This window comes from Theropithecus gelada, chromosome 13, assembly GCF_003255815.1.
Source record: "Theropithecus gelada isolate Dixy chromosome 13, Tgel_1.0, whole genome shotgun sequence".
NCBI lineage: Eukaryota > Metazoa > Chordata > Mammalia > Primates > Cercopithecidae > Theropithecus > Theropithecus gelada.
Genome location: NC_037681.1, coordinates 83380414 through 83404905, shown reverse-complemented (window position 1 = coordinate 83404905; position 24492 = coordinate 83380414). Strand labels below are relative to the sequence as shown.

The 24492-nt window shown below is 36.6% G+C and overlaps 1 protein-coding gene across 15 annotated transcripts in view; it reads right to left on the bottom strand.

Annotated features, from left to right (window-relative positions):
* Window positions 1-24492, bottom strand: part of EHBP1 (EH domain binding protein 1) — a 324971-nt gene that overhangs the window by 252033 nt on the left and 48446 nt on the right. For all 15 annotated transcript variants that reach the window (XM_025353914.1, XM_025353912.1, XM_025353916.1 and 12 more), the window contains exons 4-5: window positions 17734-17829; window positions 8595-8648 (exon numbers count right to left, since the gene is read on the bottom strand). In XM_025353914.1, the coding sequence (XP_025209699.1) occupies window positions 8595-8648; window positions 17734-17829 (150 nt within the window). The remainder of the gene's footprint in view (window positions 1-8594; window positions 8649-17733; window positions 17830-24492) is intronic.

The window sequence follows — 24492 nt, the reverse complement described above, 5'->3', positions numbered from 1 at the left end:
AATATCACTTTTCAAGAATCAAGATAATATTGAACTTGCAGCCTAACAGGTCAGAGAGATCGGTAGATCACCTTTTCTGACATGCCAGTAACTCTTAACCATGTTCTTAAGTTGATGATATTCAAGTGGACTTCATTATTTATAGAAGAAATGATATAATATCTGAAATTTACTTTAAATCTGGTAAAGCAAACAACAGAAAAGTAGAAGAATTGATGAAATAAGTTTGAAAAAAATACTGAAGATTATTGAGCTGGGAGACGTGTGCTTAGAGGTTTAGTATATTATTTCTTCTATTTTTGTGCATGTTTGAAAAATAACCAAAAAAGTTAAGTTGAAACTAAAAATAAAACACTGGATCTTGATTAGATTTATCCAAATTGCTACATTTGTATGAAAGACAAGATGAGCAGAGGTCCTCTATACATTGCTTTCAAATTTCCGAAATACTTAGAAATCCAAAAGGGTCTAAGACTCTGGGACTGTAAGAAAAGAACATGGTTGAGAAGTTTATACCAAAAGAATGGCCTAAAACAGATCTAACAATACAGTGACCTTTGAGTTATCATTCAAATGTATTCTGGTTAGTGCTGTGTAGAACAATACTCTCAGCAAGTAGCTATAAGCACATGAATTTTCTTGCCATTTAGCAAGAATGAGATAATTCACTTTCTTCCTTGATGAAACTGCAGTGAATAGGGTGAGGAAAGGACTGGTTTCCCTACACACAAAGTTGAATGAACTACAGGAAAAATAAAAGTTTAATGTATATATATGAATAGTATATAATACTAACAAATACAGATAAATGGGCATTACTGACTAAACCATTCTTAATTATTGGATTAATAGAAGAACAAAAAGTGGAGTATGCTGCCTAGTGGAAGTTTGATTAGGTTCAAGTAAGTTAACTGGGCCACATTTCCAGAGGGGGTGGTACATTAAATGGAATGCTATAAACAGGACTATACTAAATGCTGCCATACCCTAAAAAGGCTGAGCCATCTCTGATTGATGCTTAGATTATACATTGATGCCCCTCCACACTCCATGGTGGAGGAGGGGTACTGCTAAAGTTTGTGAGGTGGTATTCTCATGTGTACTAGACACTCTTTAGACCTTTGGAAATGTATTCTTGAAAGGCTTGGGGTTGAAAAGATAATCCCAGTTTGGAGCTACCGGAGAAAGTGCAAGCTATAGTTCCTGAAAAAGATATCCAGTCTTTCCCCAGACACTGAAATGAGATGCCTTGATTGAGGTGACACAGAAAGAAAAACAACTAAAGGAGAGAAGCAGCATTTACATGCTTTTTTTCTCTGAAAGAAAAAGTAGATTTATCAGAATTGTTATTTTGTGAGATCAAGAAATTGACTTGATTTTGGAGAAGGATTCAAACAAATTTAATAAGGTCAGAAACGTTGTGATTTTATATTGTTTACACTGTATTATTTGAGCTATTATATCATCTCTATTCTTGGTATAATCTTGTCAGGTGAGTTTGGTTGGGCAAGTAATCCTGTTCAACATAATCCAACAAAAGAAACAAAGCAGAGGAGCATTTACACTACTGCCTTGGATTTTTTTTTTTTTTTTTTTTTTGTCAGGGTCTCACTCTGTCGCCCAGGCGGGAGTACAGTGGTGCAATAAGAGCTCATTACAGTCTCAACCTCCCAGGCTCAACCAATCCTCCTGCCTCAGCCTCCTGAGTAGTTGGGACTACAAGCACACATCACCACAGCCCAGCCATTTTTTTTTACTTTATGTAGAGAAAAGGTCTCACTATATTATATTGCCCATGCTGGTCTTGAACTCCTGAGCTCAAGCAATACTTCCACCTCGGGCTCCCGAAGTGTTAAAAATTACAGGCGTGTGCTACCAGGCCCAGCCATCTGCCTTGGAATTAACATAATTAATTTAGCCCATCACCATTCATTTAAAAGTCTTCTGGAGGTAACATCAAACAAACAGCAATAAAAAAGGGACTGGAGGAGCTGAACTTCCCATCTCACTGGTCACAGTTGGAAATAGTGGGAAAGACTGGATAGTGAATAGGTAGCACCAAGAAAATACATTTTAATACCCCACTGATCTCCTCCATGGAGGACGAAGAACCAAGTTAATCTTATGCCTATTATTATATTCACTGGGTTAACAGTTACAAAACAAAAAGCAGATGTCTATTAATCTTTAACGGGGGAGCTCATGTTTTCTGTTGGTTTTGTTTTTCCTCTTTCAATTACTTTTGCTCTAAACTCACCATTGTTTCTCTTGCCTTTATCTTTCTTTCTGTCCTGATATTTCTTTCCTCTGCTTAGAATGCCTTTTTTTGCCTAACTTCCTTTTTTCTTCAAGACTAAACTTTGTAGCCACTGCCTCCAGGAATTATTCCCTGACTCTGCCCTCCATTACTGTCCTGTAGTACCCTATGAACATTTTTTTTCCTTGCAGTTCTTTCTTTACCTCTCTGACACTTCACTACTTCATAAGCTTCTTGAGGACAGGTTATCTTACATCATCAAATATAAGTTTTCATTGGTTTAAAGATGATATATCATTATTTTACACAGCAATAAGAAAGCAAAAAGAGAAAAAAAACACTGCCAGTTATAACTGTGGGACATCCTAGATGTAAGATGATCCCAATTTCACAGAAAAAAATGTGGGAGAAAAAACCATGAATCTCAGAATCAAAATTCTGCATGTCTTAACTGACTTTGTATCTTCAATAACCACCAAACGTCTGGGCATATAAAAAATTCATATTAAAATATTGCAGAATGGTTGAATAAATTAATGAATGGATTCAATCTGATTGGTGCCTTTCATCAATATGCTTTTAATGTATTAAAACAATGGAATCAGAAAAATAAAATGTTTTAGATTTTAAAAACCAAAACCAGCTGGGTGTGGTAGCTCATGCCTGTAATCTCAACACTCTGGGAGGCAGAGATGGGAGTACTGCTTGAGTTCAGCGGTTCAAAACAGCCTGGTCAACAAAGGGAGACCCTGTGTCTACAAAATAGAAAATTAGCCAGGTATGATGGTGTGCATCTGTAGTCTCAGCTACTGGGGAGGCTGAGGCAGGACGATTGCTTGAGCCCAGGAGTACAAGGTTGCAGTGAGCCATGATCACAACACTGCACTCTAGCCTGGGTGACAGAGCAAGACCTTGTCTCAAATGTAAAAACAAGAAACTAAAACCTATGGATATAATTTACAATTGTAATGGTTCTGGATTTAATTGGGTAATCTAAAACACCAGGAAGATAAAAAAGTTTGTTTTCTAAATATAACTGTTGTGGCTTCATATTTTTTAAAAAACCCTACAATGTCAATTGTCTGGATGAACAGATGTTATTCTATTACAGTAGATAAAAATGAAACATAGTGTTTTATAGTATCCATTCTTGATTATCTACACTAATAATAAGTAAATAGATTGTAAATAATCCAAAAGAAATACTTGTTCTTAATCCTAGATTAAATTTATAAGGGAAAGATATCCTAAATCAAGAGATTTTAAAAAAAATTTTAAGCTTAGTCCAAGTGAGATGTTACAAGTTGCTTTGTCATTGCTTTGAGATAACAGTAAAGTCTAGAAATCATTGAGACGTGTAAGTGGTATAAAGCAGTGGAAAACTAAAATCCTGCAAGAATAAAATTTAGAAATCTAGTTTTCTTTCCTTTATATTTTTCTATATCCTCTAGAAAGGAACATTATAAAAATAGCTACTCCTTATCAAGCTAGATGTTTTACATACATTATTTCCAATCTTCAATAATGTGTGGAGTAGACATTAATACCACCATTTATACATGACTACATGGAAGCTGTGAAATATTAAATGATTTATCTAAGGTTGCATAGCCAGTAAGTGGCAGAACCACCTCTAAAATTTCAACTGTAAAGCTTCTGGTCCAAAGAAGAAAGCTCGTACAAAACAGAGAAATCAAAAACAAGAGAACCCACAAAACGAAAATAGCATTATCTCAATTTGCACAAAGAAGCAGTAAGGTTGCCTTGAGGAAAAATATTAAGAATTCTAGCAACTGATAAATTCTATAATTCCATTTTATAATGTCTAACAATAGTCAAATAACCCAAATAACCTCTAGACTGTATATAAGTAAGAATTAAAGACTACCTTCACTAATCTAATACATATATTCTTCACAGGCTTACCACTACAGAAGACTGATTAAAAACTTCTCTACGATTCTACAATTTCAAATGACCTCTTTTCATCTTTCTTATTAAGGTAGCCAGTTATTGCAGTAGGGGTTAAGGGCAAAGGCCCTGGAGAAAGACAAGACTGGATAAAATCCCAACCTGTTAGCTATATAACTGTGGGCAAGTTACTTAACTCTCTAAACCTCACTTTCTTTACCTGTAAAATAGGGTTATATTTGACTCATACCAGAGTTATTATACTGAGCAAATGAGATAATGTGTATAAAGCATTGTATTACTATGTACATAGTACCTGGTACATAGTAAGGGTCCAATAAATTTGTTACAGTGATATATATTTGGAGAACTTCTGTTTTATTGGGATATTTTATATTAAATATAACTTCACTCTTTGTTACTAATGCTACTATTGAACATTATGGTTAAAGTCTCCACATTTCTTTATTAACTGTGGGGTTGTAACACAATGTACAAAGAAAAGAAAGATATTAAAATTCCATGCAAAGAGCATACCTTTTTAGTGTCAGGACAATGTACCAAAAGAATTTCTAATAAAACCCAGATTTTACAAGACAAAGAGAAGAACTTTAGCTCTTTGAAATTCACTAATTCTTTTGTATGAAATGTGAAAGTACATTAAATGTAAGGGAAAGTATAACATTGTAACGTGTACATGATGATCCGCGAAAGTCAATTTCATCATTTACCACTGAGGGGAGCTATAACCTAGGAGAGGTTTATATAGAATGCCAAGGTTATTTTAAAACTTTCCCATATCTTACAATATTCATTTCATCAGCTCTCTTATTAAAATATATTTTAAATAAATTTGACAAGCATACCCCAATTCTCTTTTGGAGACCTTAGAAATAATAAGGTGGCTCATTATAACTGTGTAATCATAAAGACGAGGGATCCTTATCCCTCTTCCTTTTTTCTCCATAGCATTTATGTAACCTACTATATGTTTAGCATACATTATGTATTTATTTTATCTAACATACTAAATCATATATTAATTTTTATCCTCTCTCACACACACACACGAGTGTAAACTACATGGCGAAGAGATTTGTTGACTTATCTGTTTTGTTTTGTTTTGTTTTGTTTTGTTTCATTTGAGATAGGGTTTCACTTAGTCATCCAGGCTGGAGTGCAGCGTCACAATCACAGCTCACTGCATCCTTGACCTCCTGGGCTCAAGCAATCCTCCCACCTCAGTCTCCTGAACAGTCAGGACCACAAGCATATGCCACCATGCTCAGCTAATTTTTTTTATTTTTATTTTTTTGTAGACTGAGTCTCCTTTCTGTTGCCCAGGCTGGTCTTGAATCATCTGTTTTACATACCACTATTTCCAATGCCTAGAAAAGTACCTAGCACATAATACATGCTCACTGAATACTTAACTGCTGAATGAATGAATACTGAATTATCTATTTAAAAGGTTAAAAATCTCTCATTAGATTATGTCAAGTAAAGCAAACTGCTAACACTTGAAAAATGCAATGTCTACTTATATCAAATTTTGGTTTAAAGAAAATGTCTAAGAACTTTTTTTTTTTGAGACAGTCTTGCTCTGTTGCTCAGGCTGGAGTGCAGTGGCACAATCTTGGCTCACTGCAACCTCTGCCTCCCAGGTTTAAGTGATTCTCCAGCCTCAGCCTCCTGAGTAGCTGAGATTATAGTCATGCGCCACCACACTTGGCTAATTTTTGTATTTTTAGTAAAGACGCGGTTTCACCATGTTGGCCAGGATGGTCTCCAACTCCTGACCTCAAGTGATCCACCTGCCTTGGCCTCCCAAAGTGCTGGGATTACAGGTGAGAGAGACCATGCCCAGCCTAAGAATATTTATTTAATCCCACAGATGGTAATACAGAAAAAATCTCATGAGATTGGCTTATTTAAGCCCAATAAAGTTGATCAGAAGAGCTTCTACTGTAACAGCATATGAATCCTTCACAAGCTGTTTTACTGCCTCTAGGGTCTACTTTTCAAATTTTCTTCAGTATAGTTGATGGATGTTACTCACATTCTTCTTCTTCTTTTTTTTTTTTTTTTTTGAGATGGAGTCTTGCTCTATCACCCGGACTAGAGTACAGTGGCACGATCTCGGCTCACTGCAACTTCCATCTCCCTGGTTCAAGCAATTCCCCTGCCTCAGCCTACCAAGTAGCTGGGATTACAGGCGCACGCCACCAAGCCCAACTAATTGTTTCATATTTTTAGTAAAGACGGGGTTTCACCATATTGGCCAGACTGGGCTCGAACTCCTGACCTCATGCAATCTGCCTGCCTCGGCCTTCCAAAGTGCTGGGATTACAGGTATTCTTCTCTTAAAAAGAATAATTCTCACAGGATTTATAACAGTTCACAGAGTTTAACTATACCATTCATTCACTCACTAATTCAACAAATATTTATTGAGAAGCTAATACCCCAAAAGTAGTATGGTTTTTTTAAAAAAAAAAAAATTGTGGTATATAGAGAGATAAATGAAATAAAACTTTTCCCTTGTTAAATCTACTTATGCAAGCAGGGATCCTGTACATATCTCAGAAAACTGGCCTAGATTTTCCAGAGCAGTTAAAAAGAGTTAATACACCTAGAGAGAGAAAAAAAATTATTCTCAAATCTCACTATACAGAAGTTGATATTCGCAGAAAGAAATTAATGTCCTCCTGAAAACTAAAGAGGGAGAACTACCCCATTCTCGTCTATCTTCCAGGTGAGAATACAGCACTTCCTTTGTTTTGTTTGTTTTGTTTTAGGTTTAATTACATAAATGTATCCTTTTGGTATAGTTCATAATTTATGATAGTTGCCCTAATTTAGAGTATATAAATTAGTGTATTCTCTTGAGTTAATGTATTTCAAATGCTTTGGTCATAACATGCGCATCTGTGCTCTTTCCCATGCATTAAGAATATAGCAATTTCACAATCCCTCTGAAGTCTCATAACTTTATAATATGAAAGTAAATCTATAATGGACCCAATCTCACTACCAAACTTCTCAGCTCTTTAGTTCTAAACATGACCCAGTTACTGCTGGGGAATAAACAAAAAAATCCTTTTGTCACTGAGATACATAACTAAGTCAGGCATCAGAAGGAAGAACATGACACAAAGCATGTGATAAGCCTGTTATAAATATGTTTTAGAACTTTAACAATTATGATGATGAATAGTCATGACAATGATGGCAATGGTAAAAGCTAATATTCACTGAAAATTATTTAATCTTTAAGCAACCCTATAATTTTATGAGTGAGAATTTAAGAAATTTCCCAATGATCACAGAACTTGTAAATAGAAGAGACAGGACTTGAAATCAGGTCTATCTGACTCCTGTCATTTATATTATTTTCAATAGATTTTTGTGAATCTAATAAATTAATTAATGGTTGGAGAGAAGGAATGTTAACATATTTTCCATTCCATCCTATGTCCACTCCTTTATCTGACAGATTTTCCAAGAATTCCAAGCCTATGTTATTAATCATCACTATATTTGGATGGCCTGTCTTCTTTAATTCCCAGTAAATAAACACTCATTGAATACCTACTATATGCCTTCTAGTCACTTGGGATTCCACAATATGTAAATTAACTTAGGATGATTATTAAGGTACCAATCTAGGATTTCTCAACCCAAATAAAGAGTTACAACACATACTTTATTTATTTATTTATTTATTTTTTTATTTTTATTTTTCTGAGATGGAGTTTCACTCTTGTCACCCAGGCTGGAGTGCAATGGCACAATCGCGGCTCACTGCAACCTCTGCCTCCCAGGTTCAAGCGATTCTCCTGCCTCAGCCTCCCGAGTAGCTAGGACCACAGGTGCCTGCCACTATGCCCAGCTAATTTCTGTATTTTTATTAGAGACAGGGTTTCACCACTTTGGCCAGGCTGGTCGCAAACTCCTGATCTCAGGTGATCTGCCCACCTCAGCCTCCCAAAGTGCTGGAGATTACAGGCGTGAGCCACCACACCCAGCCCACATACTTTGGTTTTAAAGATTTCGGTTTAATCCAACACATGTTTAGATGAGTATCTGCTATATGATAAGCACTATGCTAGATGCTGACAGATAAAAAGATGAATAACACATGGGCTTGCCCTTAAACCCCAAACAGAATACATATACACACACACACATACACACACACACAAACACACATATAATTTGGTATTGAAGACTTACAGTGTTAATAAAAGCATTTCTTACAAATAATTTTGTTACTGGTTATCATTTCATTAAAAAAGTTCTAAAAGTTACAAATCACTATTTTCTTAAGGTAACATTTTTCCTACCACCAAAACGCCAATGTACCTTAATAATGCATATATAAAGTTGAAAATGTGAAAGGTGAAGGAATTTGCCATTAGCTTACATTTTCTATGACGAATGTCCACTCTTTGTCTTCAAATTCTTCCGCATGAGGATCCTGTAACAAAAGCAAAATATGAAATTGAATTGAAAAACATGTCTTTAGTCCAATAAATTCAATTAAGAAAATACATATAGCCTTGTTTTTAGCTTTTACTAGCTTTTAAAAATGGAGAGGCAGAATAGCCTACTCTTTTCTTTTGCATTATTTTTATTATAATTTTTCTAACTTATATTTTAGGTTTGGGGTATATGTGCAGGTTTGTTACATAGGTAAACTCAAGGCACAGGAGTTTGCTGTACAGATTATTTTCTCACCCAGGTATGAATCCTAGTACCTAATAGTTATTTTTCCTGCTTCTATCCCTCCTCCCACCCTTCACCCTTCAACTTCCAACAGGCCACAGTGTCTGTTGTTCCCTTGTGTTCATGAATTTTCACCACTTAGCTCCCACTTGTAAATGAGAACATGCAGTATTTGGTTTCCTGTCCCTGCATTAGTTTGTTAAGGATAATAGCCTCCAGCTCCATCTATGTTCCAGCAAAAAGTATGACCTCATTCCTTTTTATGGTTGCATAGTATTCCATGGTATACATATACAATATTTTCTTTATTCAGTCTGTCACTGATAGGCATTTAGGTTTATTCCATGTCTTTGCTACTGTGATTAGTGCTGCAACGAATTTATGCATGCATGTTTCTTTATGGCAGACTGATTTATAGTCCTCTGGGTATATACCCAGTAATGGGATTGCTGGGTCAAATGGTCCTTCTGCCATTAGTTATTTGAGGAATTGCCATACTGCTTTTCACAAAGGCTTAACTAATTTACATTCCTACCAACAGAGTATAAGTGCTCCCTTTCTCCACAACCTCGCCAGCATGTTATTTTTTGACTTTTTAATAATAGCCACTCTGACTGGTGTGAGATGCTATCTTGTGATTTTGATTTGCATTTCTCTAATGATCACTGATGTTGAACTTTTTTTTCATATGCTTGTTGCCTACATGTATGTCTTCTGAAATGTGTCTGTTCATGTCATTTGCCCACTTTTTAATGGGGTTGTTTTGTTTTTTTCTTGTAAATTTAACTTCCATATAGATACTGGATATTAGACCTTTGTCAGATGCATAGTTTGCAAATATTTTCTCCCATTCTGTAGGCTGTCTGTTTACTGTGTTGATAGTTTCTTTTGCTGTGCAGAAGCTCTTGTTTAATTAGATCTCATCTGTCAACTTTTGCTTTTGTTGTAATTGCTTTTGGTGTCTTTGTCATGAAATCTTTGCCAGCTCCTATGTTCAGGAATATATTGCCTATGTTGTCCTTCAGGGTTTCTATAGTTTTGAGTTTTACATTGAAATCTTCAATTCATCTTGAGTTGATTTTTGTACGTGGTGTAAGAAAGGGGTCCAGCTTCAGTCTTCTGTATATGGCTAGCCAGTTATTCCAGCACCATTTATTGAATAGGCAGTCTTTTCCTCATTGCTTGTTTTTGACAGCTTTGTCAAAGAGCAGATAGTTGCAGGTGTGTGGCCTTGTTTCTGGGCTCTCTATTCTGTTCCATTAGTCTATATGCCTGATTTTTACCAGTACCATGCTGTTTTGGTTATTATAGCCTTCAGTACAGTTTGGAGTCAGGTAGCATAATGCTTCCAGCTTTGTTCTTTTGGCTTAAGATTGCCTTGGTTATTCAGGCTTTTTGGTTTCATATGAATTCTAAAAAAAGTTTTTCTAGTTCTGTGAAGAATGCCATTGGTAGTTTGATAGGAATAGCACTGAATCTGTAAATTGCTTTGGGCAGTATGGCATTTTAATGATATTTGTTTTTCCTATCCATAAGCACTGGAATATTTCTCCATTTGTTTGTATTATCTCTGATTTCTTTGAGCAGTGTTTTATAGTTTTCATTATAGAGATCTTTCACCTCCCTGGTTAGTTGTATTCCTAGGTATTTTATTATTTTTGTAGCAATTGTAAATGGGATTGTGTTCCTCATTTGGCTCTCATCTTGGCTTTCATTAGTGTATAGGAATGTTAGTGATTTTTATACACTGATTTTGTATCCTAAAACTTCACTGAAGTTATTTATCAGCTGCAGGAGCTTTTGGGCTGAGACTATGGGGTTTTTTAGATTAGGATCATGTCATCTACAACGAGGGATAAACTGACTTCTTCTCTTACTATTTGGATGCCCTTTATTTCTTTCTCTTGCCTGATTGCTCTGGCCAGGACTTCCAATACTATGTTAAACAGGAGTGGTAGAAAGGGCATCCTTGTCTTGTGCCGGTTTTCAAAGGGAATGCTTCCAGCTCTTGCCCATTCAGTATGATGTTGGCTGTGGGTTTGTCATCGATGGCTATCATTTTGATATATGTTTCTTCATTATCTAGTTTTGAGAGTATTTAACACAAAGGGATGTTGAATTGTATCAAAAGCCTTTTCTGCATCTATTGAGATAATCATGCGGTTTTTATCTTTAGTTCTATTTATGTAATGAATCACATTTATTGACTTGCATATGTTGAATCAACTTTGCATCCTGAGGACTAAGCCGACTTGATCGACTTGATCATGGTAGATTAGCTTTCTGATGTGCTGCTGAAATCAGTTTGCCAGTATTTTATTCAGGATTTTTGCATCGATGTTCATCAAGGATATTGGCCCGAAGTTTTCTTTTGTTGTGTCTCTGCCAGGTTTTGCTGTGTCTCTGCCAGGTTTTGTTATTAGGATGATGCTGACCTCATAGAATGAGCTGGGAAGGAGTTTCTCCTCCTCAATTTTTTAGAATAGTTTTGGTAGGAATACTACCAGCTATTCTTTGTATATCTGGTAGAATTCAGCGTGAATTCATCTGGTCCTGGGCTTTTTTTGGTTGGTAGGCTATTTAGTACTGATTCAATTTTGAAGTTTGTTATTGGTCTGTTCAGGGAATCAGTTTCTTCCTGGTTCACTCTTGGAAGGGTATATGTGTACAGGAATTTATCCGTCTCTTCTAGGTTTTCTAGTTTGTGTGCAAAGAGGTGTTCATAATAGTTTCTGATGGTTATTTTCATTTCTCTGAGGTCAGTGGTAACAGCCTCTTCATCATTTCTAATTGTGTTCATTTGGCTCTTCTCTCTTTTCTTATTAGTCTAGCTGCAGCCTATCAATCTTTATTTTTTCAAAACACCAACTCCTGAATTTGTTGATCTTTTGAATGGGTTTTCATTTTCTATTTCCTTCAGTTCAGCTCTGATTTTGGTTACTGCTTGTCTTCTGCCAGCTTTGAAGCTGATTTGTCCTGGCTTCTCTAATTCTTTCAGCTGTGATGTTAAGTTGTTAATTTAAGATTTTTCTAACTCTTTGATATGGGTATTTAGCGCTTCGAATTTCCCTCTTAACATCGCCTTAGCTGTGTCCCAGTGATTCTGGTCTGTTGTATCATTGTTCTCATTAGTTTCAAGTAACTTCATGACATCTGCCTTAATTTCATTATTTACCCCAAAGTCATTCCAGAGCATGATGTTTAATTTCCATGTAAATGCATGGTTTTGAGCGATTTTCTTAGTCTTGACTTTTTGTTGTTGTTTGTTTGTTTGTTTGTTTGTTTTGACAGAGTCTTGCTCTGCTGTCCAGGCTGGATTGCAGGGGTATGATCTTGGCTCACTGCAACCTCCACCTTCTGGGCTCAAGCAATCCTCCCACCTCAGCCTCCTGAGTAGCTGGGACTACAGGCACACACCACTGTGCCCAGCTAATTTTTTGTATTTTCAAAAGAGACAGGGTTTTGCCATGTTGCCCAGGCTGGTCTTGAACTCCTGCCTCAACCTCCACAAAGCTGGGATTACAGGTGTGAGCTACTGCACCTGGTCCATTTTTTGTATTTTTTGTAGAGATGGGGTTTAACCATGTTGCCAGGCTTGTCTTAAACTCCTTGGCTCAAGCGATCCACCCACCTTAGCCTCCCGATCCACCCACCTCCGCCTCCCAAAGTGTTGGGATTACAGGAATGACCCACAGTGTCTGGCCATACCCTACTAATATTTCCATAATTTATCTAAATTATAATAATTATTTAATATTAAGAAATCCTCTATTTTATTTTTGTTGATGCCTATCACTATCTTCCATCACTGCACCTACCTAATCAGAGACACATAAACCAGTACATGGACTATTAAGAAGCAGTTTATTAAGATATTAAATGCTAATATAAAGCCCTGCCTTCATTTTTATGCCTGTATGTATCTTAAAAGTTACCACTAGAGGCAAAGTTTTCTTCAGTGCTGAGGTTAAATAAACAGCTGGAATTTCAAAACACTAAAAGAGACCTGATAATCTAGACAAAATGGCAAATCAGCAGGGCTACTGATACCCTTCCTCTTACCTCTCCCTCATTAACCTCAGAAATGCCTTAGAAACCTGAGAAAGGGTAATGGATCCTACAACCAAATGCAACTTTTTTTTTTTTTTTTCTTCAACTGAAGCACACTTTTGCAAGCATTTATTTGAGAAACATTTATTAGGGACTTAGTATATAAGGGATTGTAGAGATGTTACATGGATTCAAAGACAGTTGTCCTTGCCTTCAAAGACAAACACAATAGTTCTAAATTCAAATAAATGTATGATGAATGAAATAAATGATTTTACCAGAGATTAGAAACGACACACTACTTCTTACAAGAATGAACAAGAGAAACTTCATGAGAGAGAAAACATCTGGGCTGGGTGGGAATACAAAGGATTTCCACAGATTTTGGAGTCAGTAAAGGCAAAAGGCAACAAAGTATAAGAAACAGAGAGAAAAGTAGTGCGGTCACATTACACGCCCATTTAACTTACTCAAGTTCACTCCATGTATCAGAGGTGAGGTAGGAATGGAGGTATCAAGAAAATGAGAGAATATCTCAATAAAGCATGCTTTTGGCTCAACACTGCACTCTAAGATTGAGCACACACGGATGGGAGATGGGCTCTGATATTTCCCCACTGGGTCTCTTAGGTCCCATGCGTCTCATAGAGAAACATTTATGATTGATTCCACTTTGGTCTATTAATGATCTTCTATTTCTATTATCATAGTTGAGTTCATATCTAGGCTATTTCAAGATGAACGTGACTGGAGCACTCTCTCAGTCTCTCTGATCTCCATTCAATCTTGTACACAAATTAATTTTCCCAAACCACAGTTCTGACCGTATCAGTACCAACTCAGATTTCTTTAACAACCCTTACAACTTATGAGATAAATTCCAAACTCCTTAGTTACTTCGTTATGTCTGTTTACTCATTTTCTAGTATAATAGCATGGCAGCTGGTTGAGTTTGAGCTGTATTGAAGCAACTATTTTTATGAGTAAATTCACATAGGTAGGATAAAAATCTGCCAAAAGAAGTTTCTTTGATGGTGGTGAACAGGAAAATGGTAGAAGGAAAAGGGAAGTGGAAAACAATACTTAATATATGTTTCCTCAGCTGGCTCTGCCTATAAACTGGGTTTATGGAGAAAAAGAATTATAAATAAAGGTTGAAAGAGCTTTTCCATGATGCACTTAGGGCACAGAGACCAAGTAATACAGTGTGATGCAATGCAGGGGAGACATCATACCATTCTCCCATTCTCCCATTCTCCCTGCCTCTCCCTCCCATCTCATTCTGTATTTTGAGGAATGCAGCACAGCTCCAGCACAGTTAGTATCAAAATAATAATATAAAATATTTACTGAGCACTCACCATGTCCCAGTTCTTGTGCTAACTGTTTTACTCATTATAGCAACCTATGAGGTAGGTACTATCTTCATTCCCATTTAACGGAGCAGAAAAACGAAAACTAAGAGATGCAGCTTCCCACAGTGCACAGCTAGTGTTTAAGCTATGTTGCTGTTCCAGGTCTGTCTGACTTTTACCCACTTTGTTGGTTCAGTGTAGGCACTGTGCCCCCAGGATCTAGAAAAGTACCTGGCACACAGCAAGGTTCTCAAAAATACTGGATTAATGAAGTAATGAATTAATCTTATAAATTAATATATATAATATAGATTATATACTATATAATACATATTACATAGATTATATACTATATAATATATATTATATATCTTATAAATTAATAGATATTTAACAGCACCATATATATGACATACATTAACTCTTAAAGCAATGAAATATTTTGTAAAGCACAGATAATGTATTATTCCTAAAATAATTTTTACCAAAGAATAATTTTAATGAGACCAAGAGGCACATCTGATAGGGCCAAGTGAGTAAAAAGATGTAAAATAAGCAGCAATGATGTTCATTTCCAAGGCACTGAAAAATGATATCTCTACATAATTAACTATATTACTGACCAGACCAAAACATTTGTAATGAGAATTGCTTCTAGTGTAATTCAATTAAGCATTTTTTTACATCCCACTCTCCCTCTACTGTCTCCTTTCTTAGCACTGCACTAAAGAGAAAAATTAAAAATAGCTTGAAGAGCCATTGTCCTTCTCAAAATCCTAAAAGTCTTTTTAAAACAAAAATTTACTAGAAACAGCTATTTTCAATTTAACTCAAATATCAAAAGGAGGCTAAAGAAATTAATTTTTGGTTAAATGAAAGAAAAATTAAACAGAAAAATTAAACATATTGATAACTATCTTAAAATGCACCTCCTCTATGAGCATACCTCTGTGTATGCTACTCACTAAGGACAAAAAGGGTGCAGAGCAGTCCTTTCCTATCTGCAAATTTCAGGATTAAGTGAATTACGAGAGTTAACACAAGTTTTAAAAAGAGAGAAAATGTGAAGTTTTTCACTTGAATATTTTAAGTGTTGTTCAAAAACAAGATCCAAAAATTACCATGAACAAATGAAAAGTTATTCCATTTTGTTATTTTACTTTTCTGCTTATCTATAAGAATTCTGGGAGGATGGAAGGAGTCAGGAAGATGAAAGTATCCGCTAAAAATACTCTTTTAAATATTGAACATGGTCACAAAGTTGCCTCAATAGCACAATTGTGTAGAAACGTGTAATACAGCAGACTGACAGGGAGGGGTGTTTGGGTTTTTTTCTACATACTAACCCTCCAAATCTAAAAACTCAGTGATAAGGATATGCTGAACATTCTCATCAGTACTTGAAAACTTCACTTACCTCCTGATCCTCCAAGCAACACATTTCAACAGCCACTTTCAACTCAGAATCACTATCAATGCATATCCTTTCCCAGAACACAAGGCAGTGGCTATTTTTCAGCTCTATTCTAGCCCCTCATTCTCTATCACCATTTTATTAAAAAGTTGTATAACTATGTCCATTCATTTGCTTTGCCAATACAGACTAAAACAAAGTAAGAAATTACTTAAAAGTCTTCCTTGGCCAGGTGCGGTGGCTCATGCCTATAATCCCAGCACTTTGGGAGGCTGAGGCGGGTGGATCACAAGGTCAGGAGATCGAGACCATCCTGGCTAACACAGTGAAACCCCGTCTCACTAAAAAATACAAAAAATTAGCTGGGTGTGGTGGCAGGCGCCTGTAGTCCCAGCTACTCGGGAGGCTGAGGCAGGAGAATGGCGTGAACCCGGGAGGTGGAGCTTGCAGCAAGCAGAGACAGCGCCAGCCTGGCCAGCCTGGGCGACAGAGCGAGACTCTGTCTCAAAAAAAAAAGTCTTCCTCAAGTATGTCAGAGATCCTACTGTTGTGATCAATATTCACAACTCTTTTTGTTACAGAGTAGGCAGTACAGTGTAGAGGAATGAACAGGGCTAAATCACAGTCTGTGTGGACAAGTTACATTCCTCTCTAGTCTCAGTTTCCTTATCAGTAAAGTGAGAATCATTGTAATACCTTAGAGTTGCTGTGAAAGTTAAATGAACTAATAATGGATAGGAGGGGCTTAATAACTGGCTCTTTGGACAGCTGGTTAAAAGGGCAATAGAGTGGTTCTGACTATCCTAAAAAAAAAGAATAGCAGTTACTGTCTCATTCCTATTTCTCCCTGAATAAATCAAGAATGGTATACATCTGACAAGCATAATCAAATAAGGCTATAATATCAGTAACAGTAATATCAAAACTACAAAATATACATAATGTGCTAAGAATCATTTATATATATATATAATACAGAACATTTAAAATTAGTATTCCATTCATGGGCTAGTACATTAATATTCATCATACTGCTTTGTTCTTTTGAAATCTGCAGTAGTTTCTGAATAAATAATATATTGTTTCACAAAATCAAAAGCACTGTTTACACAATGATGTCATACTCTAAGCCATATCATTTTGCTATACTTAGCGGATTTTCACAAATTTCTGTTACTAAATTATGCTTAATGAGATGACTTCTCCCCTGCTATATACGACAATAAAAGTAGCCTCAACACAATTTACGTGACTCAAAGAAGAAATAAAACATTAATTTTCTAACTCCACCACCTTCCAAAAGGCTAAAACTGGGACATACTGAGACATACCTGTCCCCAACTTTTTTTGATGCAGGAAAGGAGTTGGTTAGGAAAGTAAATATTCTGGTGCTTAATTACCATATGTAGGGGCTACTTTATAATGTTTCAAGACATATGGAAGACTTTCAAGAGAAAATACATATGAAATAGGCAAGGGGGTATATGAACAACTATGTTTTTAGATCTGCACTTTGAATTTACAACCAGCATTTTGCCTTTAAGCAGCAACACTTATAAATATTAATATCAATAAAATATTTATTAACTATCAATTTACAACGTATCTTGTTATATTAACATTAATAAGATATTTATCATTTACTAATTTTAAAGCATCTTTTTATCAAACAAGGCTAACAAAATGAAGGTCAAGACTCAGAATTCCACACTCCTCAGCTTTCCACAGGGAAGGCATTTCATAGTCTCCTGTGGGTAGAATGTAGGAAGCGGTAAAAGAACTATCGCAGTTGATCTGAATTGTAACAAGTTCAAAAAGATCCCCAAATTATTCTGACTTTATAGACCATGAAATACTGTGATTCTTTTGCATTGTTATCAATTGCTATGTCCCTAAAAATAATGCACAGTAGGTACCAGACTGGACACAAATGCATAGAACAATGAACACTGAAATATTCTGTTATTTGGAACCCTGGTCATACAATAAATTCTATAGCCTATAAAAATGGAACTTACCTTAAAAAGTGTTACAGTGATTTCAATGTTTTCAGGAACAGGCCACACAACAACACCACGATATGGATTTTTTATTCCAGGTTGCCAGCTATGTGCCTACCAGAATAAAAGTGATACCTTCAATATGAAGTATAGGAAATGCAATGTTAGTAATTTACCAGAATAAAATGATACTTTCAATATGAAGTATAGGAAATGCAATGTTAGTAATTTACAGCGGTATATTGACCCTATGTAGTATCCCTGAAACAAAAATGATTAAACAAATAAAACTTTTCAAGCATTAAGCTTGGGCCAAGATAGTTATATCACATGACAGCTACATATTACTATCCGCAAACAAATCTTCACCCCCTCATACACATAGAAGAACATGCAAAAATGATGAAAACATGATGTCTCATGTTTTCAAAAGCTACTGTCTGTTTAAAGTATTTTATTAGAAGAGATATTTTAAAAATTATTTTTGTGGACTAGGAACTTTAAGGCAAATTCATATTTTAAAAGAAAAAACGAATTGTGTAACTTTGCATTTAAGTTCATTTCCCACTAAACTGTAATGTTTATTTGGAGCAGGTAAAGAACAGCATCAGTTTCTCCAGGTAATACTCCTAGTACTGATAATTATAGATTTTTTTTTCCTTGATTATCAAGGTTCCCTAAGGAACCTCCACACCCCAAAATTTGGGGGTAACCACCATAGCTCTTCCTTTATGGCATCTCCAGTCAAAGTTGAACTAATGGAAGATGGCATGCCAAGACCTCTCAACTCAACTAAGTCTTCACCTCTATTGGCTACAGGACTGTCCATGGACATGCTATGAAAATTATAATAAAAGCTAATGCTTATATAGAGTACTTTCTATGTGCCGGTCCATGTCTTAAGAATTTACTTATGTTAAACTCATTTAATCTACATAAGAACCTTATGATGTTCTTCTGTTATTCATTCATTCATTCACTCATTTGCTCAATTGGTACTTTTGCCAATCACTGTTCTAGGCCCTGGAGGAGTGAAAAACAATCTGCCTTGGGGGAGTTTACAGTACAGCAGGAAGAGAACACAAACAAAACAATTAAGCAAAATATATAATATGTCAGGTAGAGGTAAGTGCTATAGTGAAAAAAAAAGTAGGGAAGAAGAATTGGGGGTAAGAGAATATTTTTGAATAGGGTGCTTAGAGGAGACTTCATTGAGAAGATGACACTTGAGAGAAGGCCAAAAAAAGATAAAGGAATCAGACATGTAAATGCATGAAAAGAGGTTTCTAGGGAGAAAAAATAGCAACTGGAAAGGTGTTGAGGCACTTATATAACAAAGAGGGCAATGTGGCTGGAACAGGGTGGTCAAGAGGAGAGCAGTAAGACACACAGCCAGAGAAATAAACGAGAGTCCAATCATGTAAGGCCCTGGTATGTCATTGCAAAGACATTGGCTTATATTTTGAGCGAAATGGGAAGCCACTGGAGGGTTTTAAGCAGAGGAGTGACAATCTAAGTTATGTTTCAACAGGCTCATATTGGTTAATGTTTTGAGAACAGGTTCCAAATATAAGAGAGAAACAGGGAGATCAATTAAAAATCTACTGCAATAATCCAAGGGAGATGTGATGGTTACCTGGCTTGGGGTGGTAGAAAAGTGGTACAAAGTGGCCAGATTTGGGTATCTTTTTATATTTTCCAGGTAGAGTCCACAAGATATGCTGCCTGATTATAAGAGACAAAGTAGCCAAGGCTGATTCTAAGACTTCTACCTTTTAGAAGAAAGGAATTGCTATTAACGGATAGGAGGCAAGACTATAGAAAGGACAGATTTGGGAAATAAGTTCAGAAGCTCCATTTCACACACATTAAATATGAGTTGCCTCTTAGATATTCAAGGGTGAATGTACAAATAAGCAGCTGGATTACGTGTCTGGAGCTGCAAATTTGGGAACTGTCAGCATACAGGTAACATTTAAAGTTTTGGAATATAGACAATACCAACGGAGTGAGTACAAATAAAGAATATAAAGGTCCAAAGACTAAGTCTCGGAGAAAAACATTAAACAGTTCAAGAAAATGAAGAAGGCAGCAGAGGCCCATCAGTTGAAGCAAAAGTGTGGTATCCTGAAAGTCTACTGGTAAGAGTGTTTCAAGGAGAAGAAAACAATCACCTGTGCCAAATGTTGATGACAAGTCAAATAGGATGAGGCCTGAAAAATGGTCACTGGGTTTAACAAAGCAGAAGCCATTAATAAGGTCAGGTACAGTGGCTGACGCCTGGAATCCCAGCTACTTGGGAGGCTAAGGTGGGAGGATAGCTGGAGCCCAGGAGTACAAGTTCGAGAAGGCATTAATAACTTTACAAGAGCAGTTTCAGTAAAGTGATGAGAACAAAGACCTGACTGGAATGAATATAAGAAAGAATGGGAAGAAAGAAATTGAAGAGAGAAAATATACTCAACTCCTCTGGGGTGTTTTGCTGAAAGGAAAAGAAACAGGTGGAGAAAATAGTGGCAGAAGAGAATTTAGGAAGAGAAAAATATTTTATGCTGATGAGAAATATTCAGTTGAGAGGGAAAATTTAATGATGCAGAAGACCAAAGGAGAATTGCTAATGTCCTTAATAGTATACAATGAGACAGATTGATCCTTCCTGGCAGCACAGACCATTCTTCCACAACAATAGAAAAAGAAGTTACAGTATATGAGTGCAGATGCAAGTCAGGCAGCAGATTTAACAGACTGAAAAACTGAGGGACAAACTTGAAAAACTGAGGATCACACAGAAAGGAAGTAGCAGAATTTGATTTGAACCTGGGCCAAGGAACCGAGAAGGGATCAAGATTAAGTAAACTTAGGTCCACGCAAATCTTATCAAATCTTACTAGTTAAAATGCCAGCAGAAGATACAGGTTTAACAGTGTACACCAAATCCAACTTATGAATTGCCAATAATTCTCCCTCTATTCTCTTTCTATTGCCACCCTATGATAAAACTTCCGGTACAGAGATGGAAACAGAGGCTCATCACGAGACTTAGCATACCATAGTGAAAGGTACAGAACAGAGTTTTCTTGATTAAAAAACGTCTCTCCAAAGATTTCTCTAGTCCCCTGCCTATTTCCATGCCTGTTGACAGCCCTAAAACAAAAACTCCATAGAGTATACAATCTCCATCTTGAAAAGTAAATTTCTGTGCACCCTAGATAATCAATCAAAACTGCACTCTACTTACTTAATTCTGAAAACTTGTAACAACCTTAATTCTTACGGTTAATCAAGCTATTTTTCTGGTCTCTTCAAGCTTGCCATAATTAAATTTTCATAGTTTTCCCATGCAATAAAAATGTAAGAAAAAGAGTATAACCACTGAATCTTTTCAATCATCCCCAGCAGAAAAGACAAGGCTATTTATTAAATTCTCAATGAAAAATACCCATCAGAGATTTTTAGACCTGAAGATATCCTTAGATTTAATTCAGATCTGGATAAGGAAATTGAAGCAAGCAAGGAGTAAATGGTTTGCATGAACTCATACTAGTAACCAGGAGGAGAGGCCAGACTTCGGGACTCACCTAACCCATAGCATGCACTGCTCTATCCCTGATTCGCATGGTAGTCAAGAAATAGTCTTTTATCCCTTAGGACTTAATATTTCGGTGTATGACACAGTGATCAAAAGTGGGAAAAGGAGGGAATATGGAGACTTTCCAACAACTAGGCAGAGTTAGGAGATGATAGTTTCAGATAATTTCCTCAGGTATCCTAAAGGTTGGTCCTCTAAATCCTCAGTCCTGGATCAGGGAATAGTAATTAGACTGCTGAACAAACAAAAATACAATCTGCTTAACAAACTAAAATCTTTTTATTATGATTAATAAAAGGAGACATAAGTATGCTAGTTCCTAAGTTGCTAGTACACTGCCACTTTCTTACCATTCTATCCAGGAACTCTCTCCCAGCAAAAAGGTCTAACCAAGTTCTCGCTTTTTGATATTCTTTCTGGGGCTGTACAACCTGGCTGAGTTAAGACACTATAATAGTATCAATTAGTCTAGCTAAATAGCTGACAATGAGTACAGTCAGGGCCAGCTTTCTATCGTTTAGCTAATTATTATATACAGTTGACCTTGAACAACACAGGTTTGAACTGCACAGTTCTACTTACATGCAGATTTTTTTCAACCAAATGCAGACCAAAAACTGTGTGCAAGATGTAAAACCTGCATGTGGAGGGCTGACTTTTCATATATGCAAGTTCCACAGGGCTAACGTCAGGACTTTATGTGCAGATTTCAGTATACACAGGGGTCCTGGAACCAATCCCCTGTATATATGTAGGGACAACTGTACTACTAGAAAGCAGAGGATCAGTAAGTTTTTTTTTACCAGAGAAGAAACCAAGGACATTCAAAGTGGAAAATGTGACCAAAAAAAAATAGTGTTACTGTTTTCTAAGAATTTACTACAACTTTTACCTCAAACAGTGGTAATCTGAAGCTAGAAAAAGAATGACAAGTCTAATACAGATAACTAGAAACAGTTATGGTAATAAACATCTAATTTTACTAACCCACAGAGATACTAATTTAGGCTTTTAAGAGGTTGATAGAGGAAAAAGCACACCACTGGCCAGGCATGGTGGCTCACGCCTGTAATTCTAGCACTTTGAGAGGGTGAGACAGGTGGATCACTTGAGGTCAGGAGTTTGAGACCTGTCTGGCCAACATGGTGAAACCCTGTCTCTACTAAAAATACAAAAATTAGCCGGGCATGGTGGTGGGCATTTATAATCCCAGCTACTTGGGAGGCTGAGGCAGGAGAATCGCTTGAACCAGGGAGGTAGAGGCTGTAGTGAGCCAAGATCACGCCATTGCACTCCAGCCTAGATGACAGAGCGAGACTCCATCTCAAAAAAAAAAGAAAAAGCACACTATATTGGCAAACATCAGCACTAAGAGAACCCTGAGCAGTTTTCATTTTGAGTAATAGAAAGGATTTCCCCATAAAACAAGTAGGCACAGCAACACACGTACAGCCATCTGGCTCTTCAGCATAGTTAGGAAAGGCAGATTATTTAATCATTTGTCAATATCCTAGTACAGCTAATGGCAGAAGAAATTAGGATACATTATCCTGATCGCCTTCTACAATTTTCCTCACATTTCAAGTCACATCAAAGATCCTTTAACATGTGCCAAAAACAGACTTGGAAAAAGGCAACACTTCTCAATTTTGGGTGACTCTATAAAATGTCTCATTTGCTAATTATTTCATGTCATATTCTTGCCTAAAAAACGTGTACCTAGTACAGAACTAAGTACAGAGTTAGCAATCATTAATTATTTCTGATTCCTGTAAAATTGAAATATTTCAGTGAAAAATTATAATTTTTAAAACTGCATATATCCACATAAGATGTCATATATAAAGTCATCTTAGAGTTGTCAACATCACTGTCATTAGGCAAAGCTCTGCAGCTAGCTGTACTCTCCTTCTTGAAATGGTAGCACATTGTAAAGGCTGTAGCACAACCACAGAGCAAGGAAGTAAAGGTGGTAATGCCATGAAAAAAAAAAAAGGTACGGATTTTAAAGTTATAGTTTCCCTTTGGAATTCTCCAACCTCTCTGTGAGCCTAAATTTCTAGTAAGATAACAGGATTTAGGGCAACAGAACTACTCTGCCATAATTTTTCTGGTCTATCATAATTGCCCTGATTCCAACACTGTCACATATTGTACTGAAACATAATTTATCTAAGCATATACAAATCAACTGCAGCCTGACAAAATCTTTGTTATAAAAGCCATGACTTAAAGAGAAGAGGAAGGGAAGCCGCATATTGTGATGGTAATTATTCTCTCAATCAAAACGTATTCCAGGATCAGAAGTGGTGGATCATGCCGGTAATCCCACACTTTGGGAGGCTGAGGCGGGCGGCTCACCTGAGGTCGGGAGTTTGAGACCAGCCTGACCAACATGGTGAAACGCTATCTCTACTAAAAATACAAAACTTAGCTAGGTGTGGTGATGCATGACTGTAAACCCAGCTACTCAGGAGGCTGAGGCATGACAATTGCTTGAACCTGAAAGGTGAAGGTTACAGAGAACTGAGATCACACCACTGCACTCCAGCCTGGGTAACAAAGTAAGACTGTCTCAAAAACAAAACAAAGATTATATAATGAGCTCTTGTATATTTAGCTCCAAATTCAGACATGTACTCAAAAAAGAGAGAGCAATAAACTGAGAAATAAATTTTAAATTAAATAAGGTAATGTGCCTTATTATTTTATTGTCTAATCAGGTAATGAACTGACTTATCTGGGTGTCAATTCCAAATTTTAATCCACTACTTAAAAATAGATACTGAGAATACTGAGAATCAGGAAAAGAAAAATAGTAAGCTACACAGATGCCAAAAAGAAATGATTATTGTAGCTGGGTATGGTGGCTCATGTCTGTAACTCCAGCACTTTGGGAGGCTGGGACTGGTGAATCACTTGAGGTCAGGAGTTCAAGACCAGCCTGACCAACATGGTGAAACCCCGTCTCTACTAAAAACACAAAAATTTGCTGGGAATTGTGGCGCATGTCTGTAATCCCTGCTACTTGGGAGTCTGAGGCAGGAGAACGGCATGAACCCAGGATGCGGAGGTTGCAGTGAGCCAAGATCACCCCACTGCACTCCAGCCTGGGTGACAGAGCAAGAAGAAAGACAGACAGACAGGAAGGAAGGAAGGAAGGAAAGAAGGAAGGAAGGAAGGAGGGA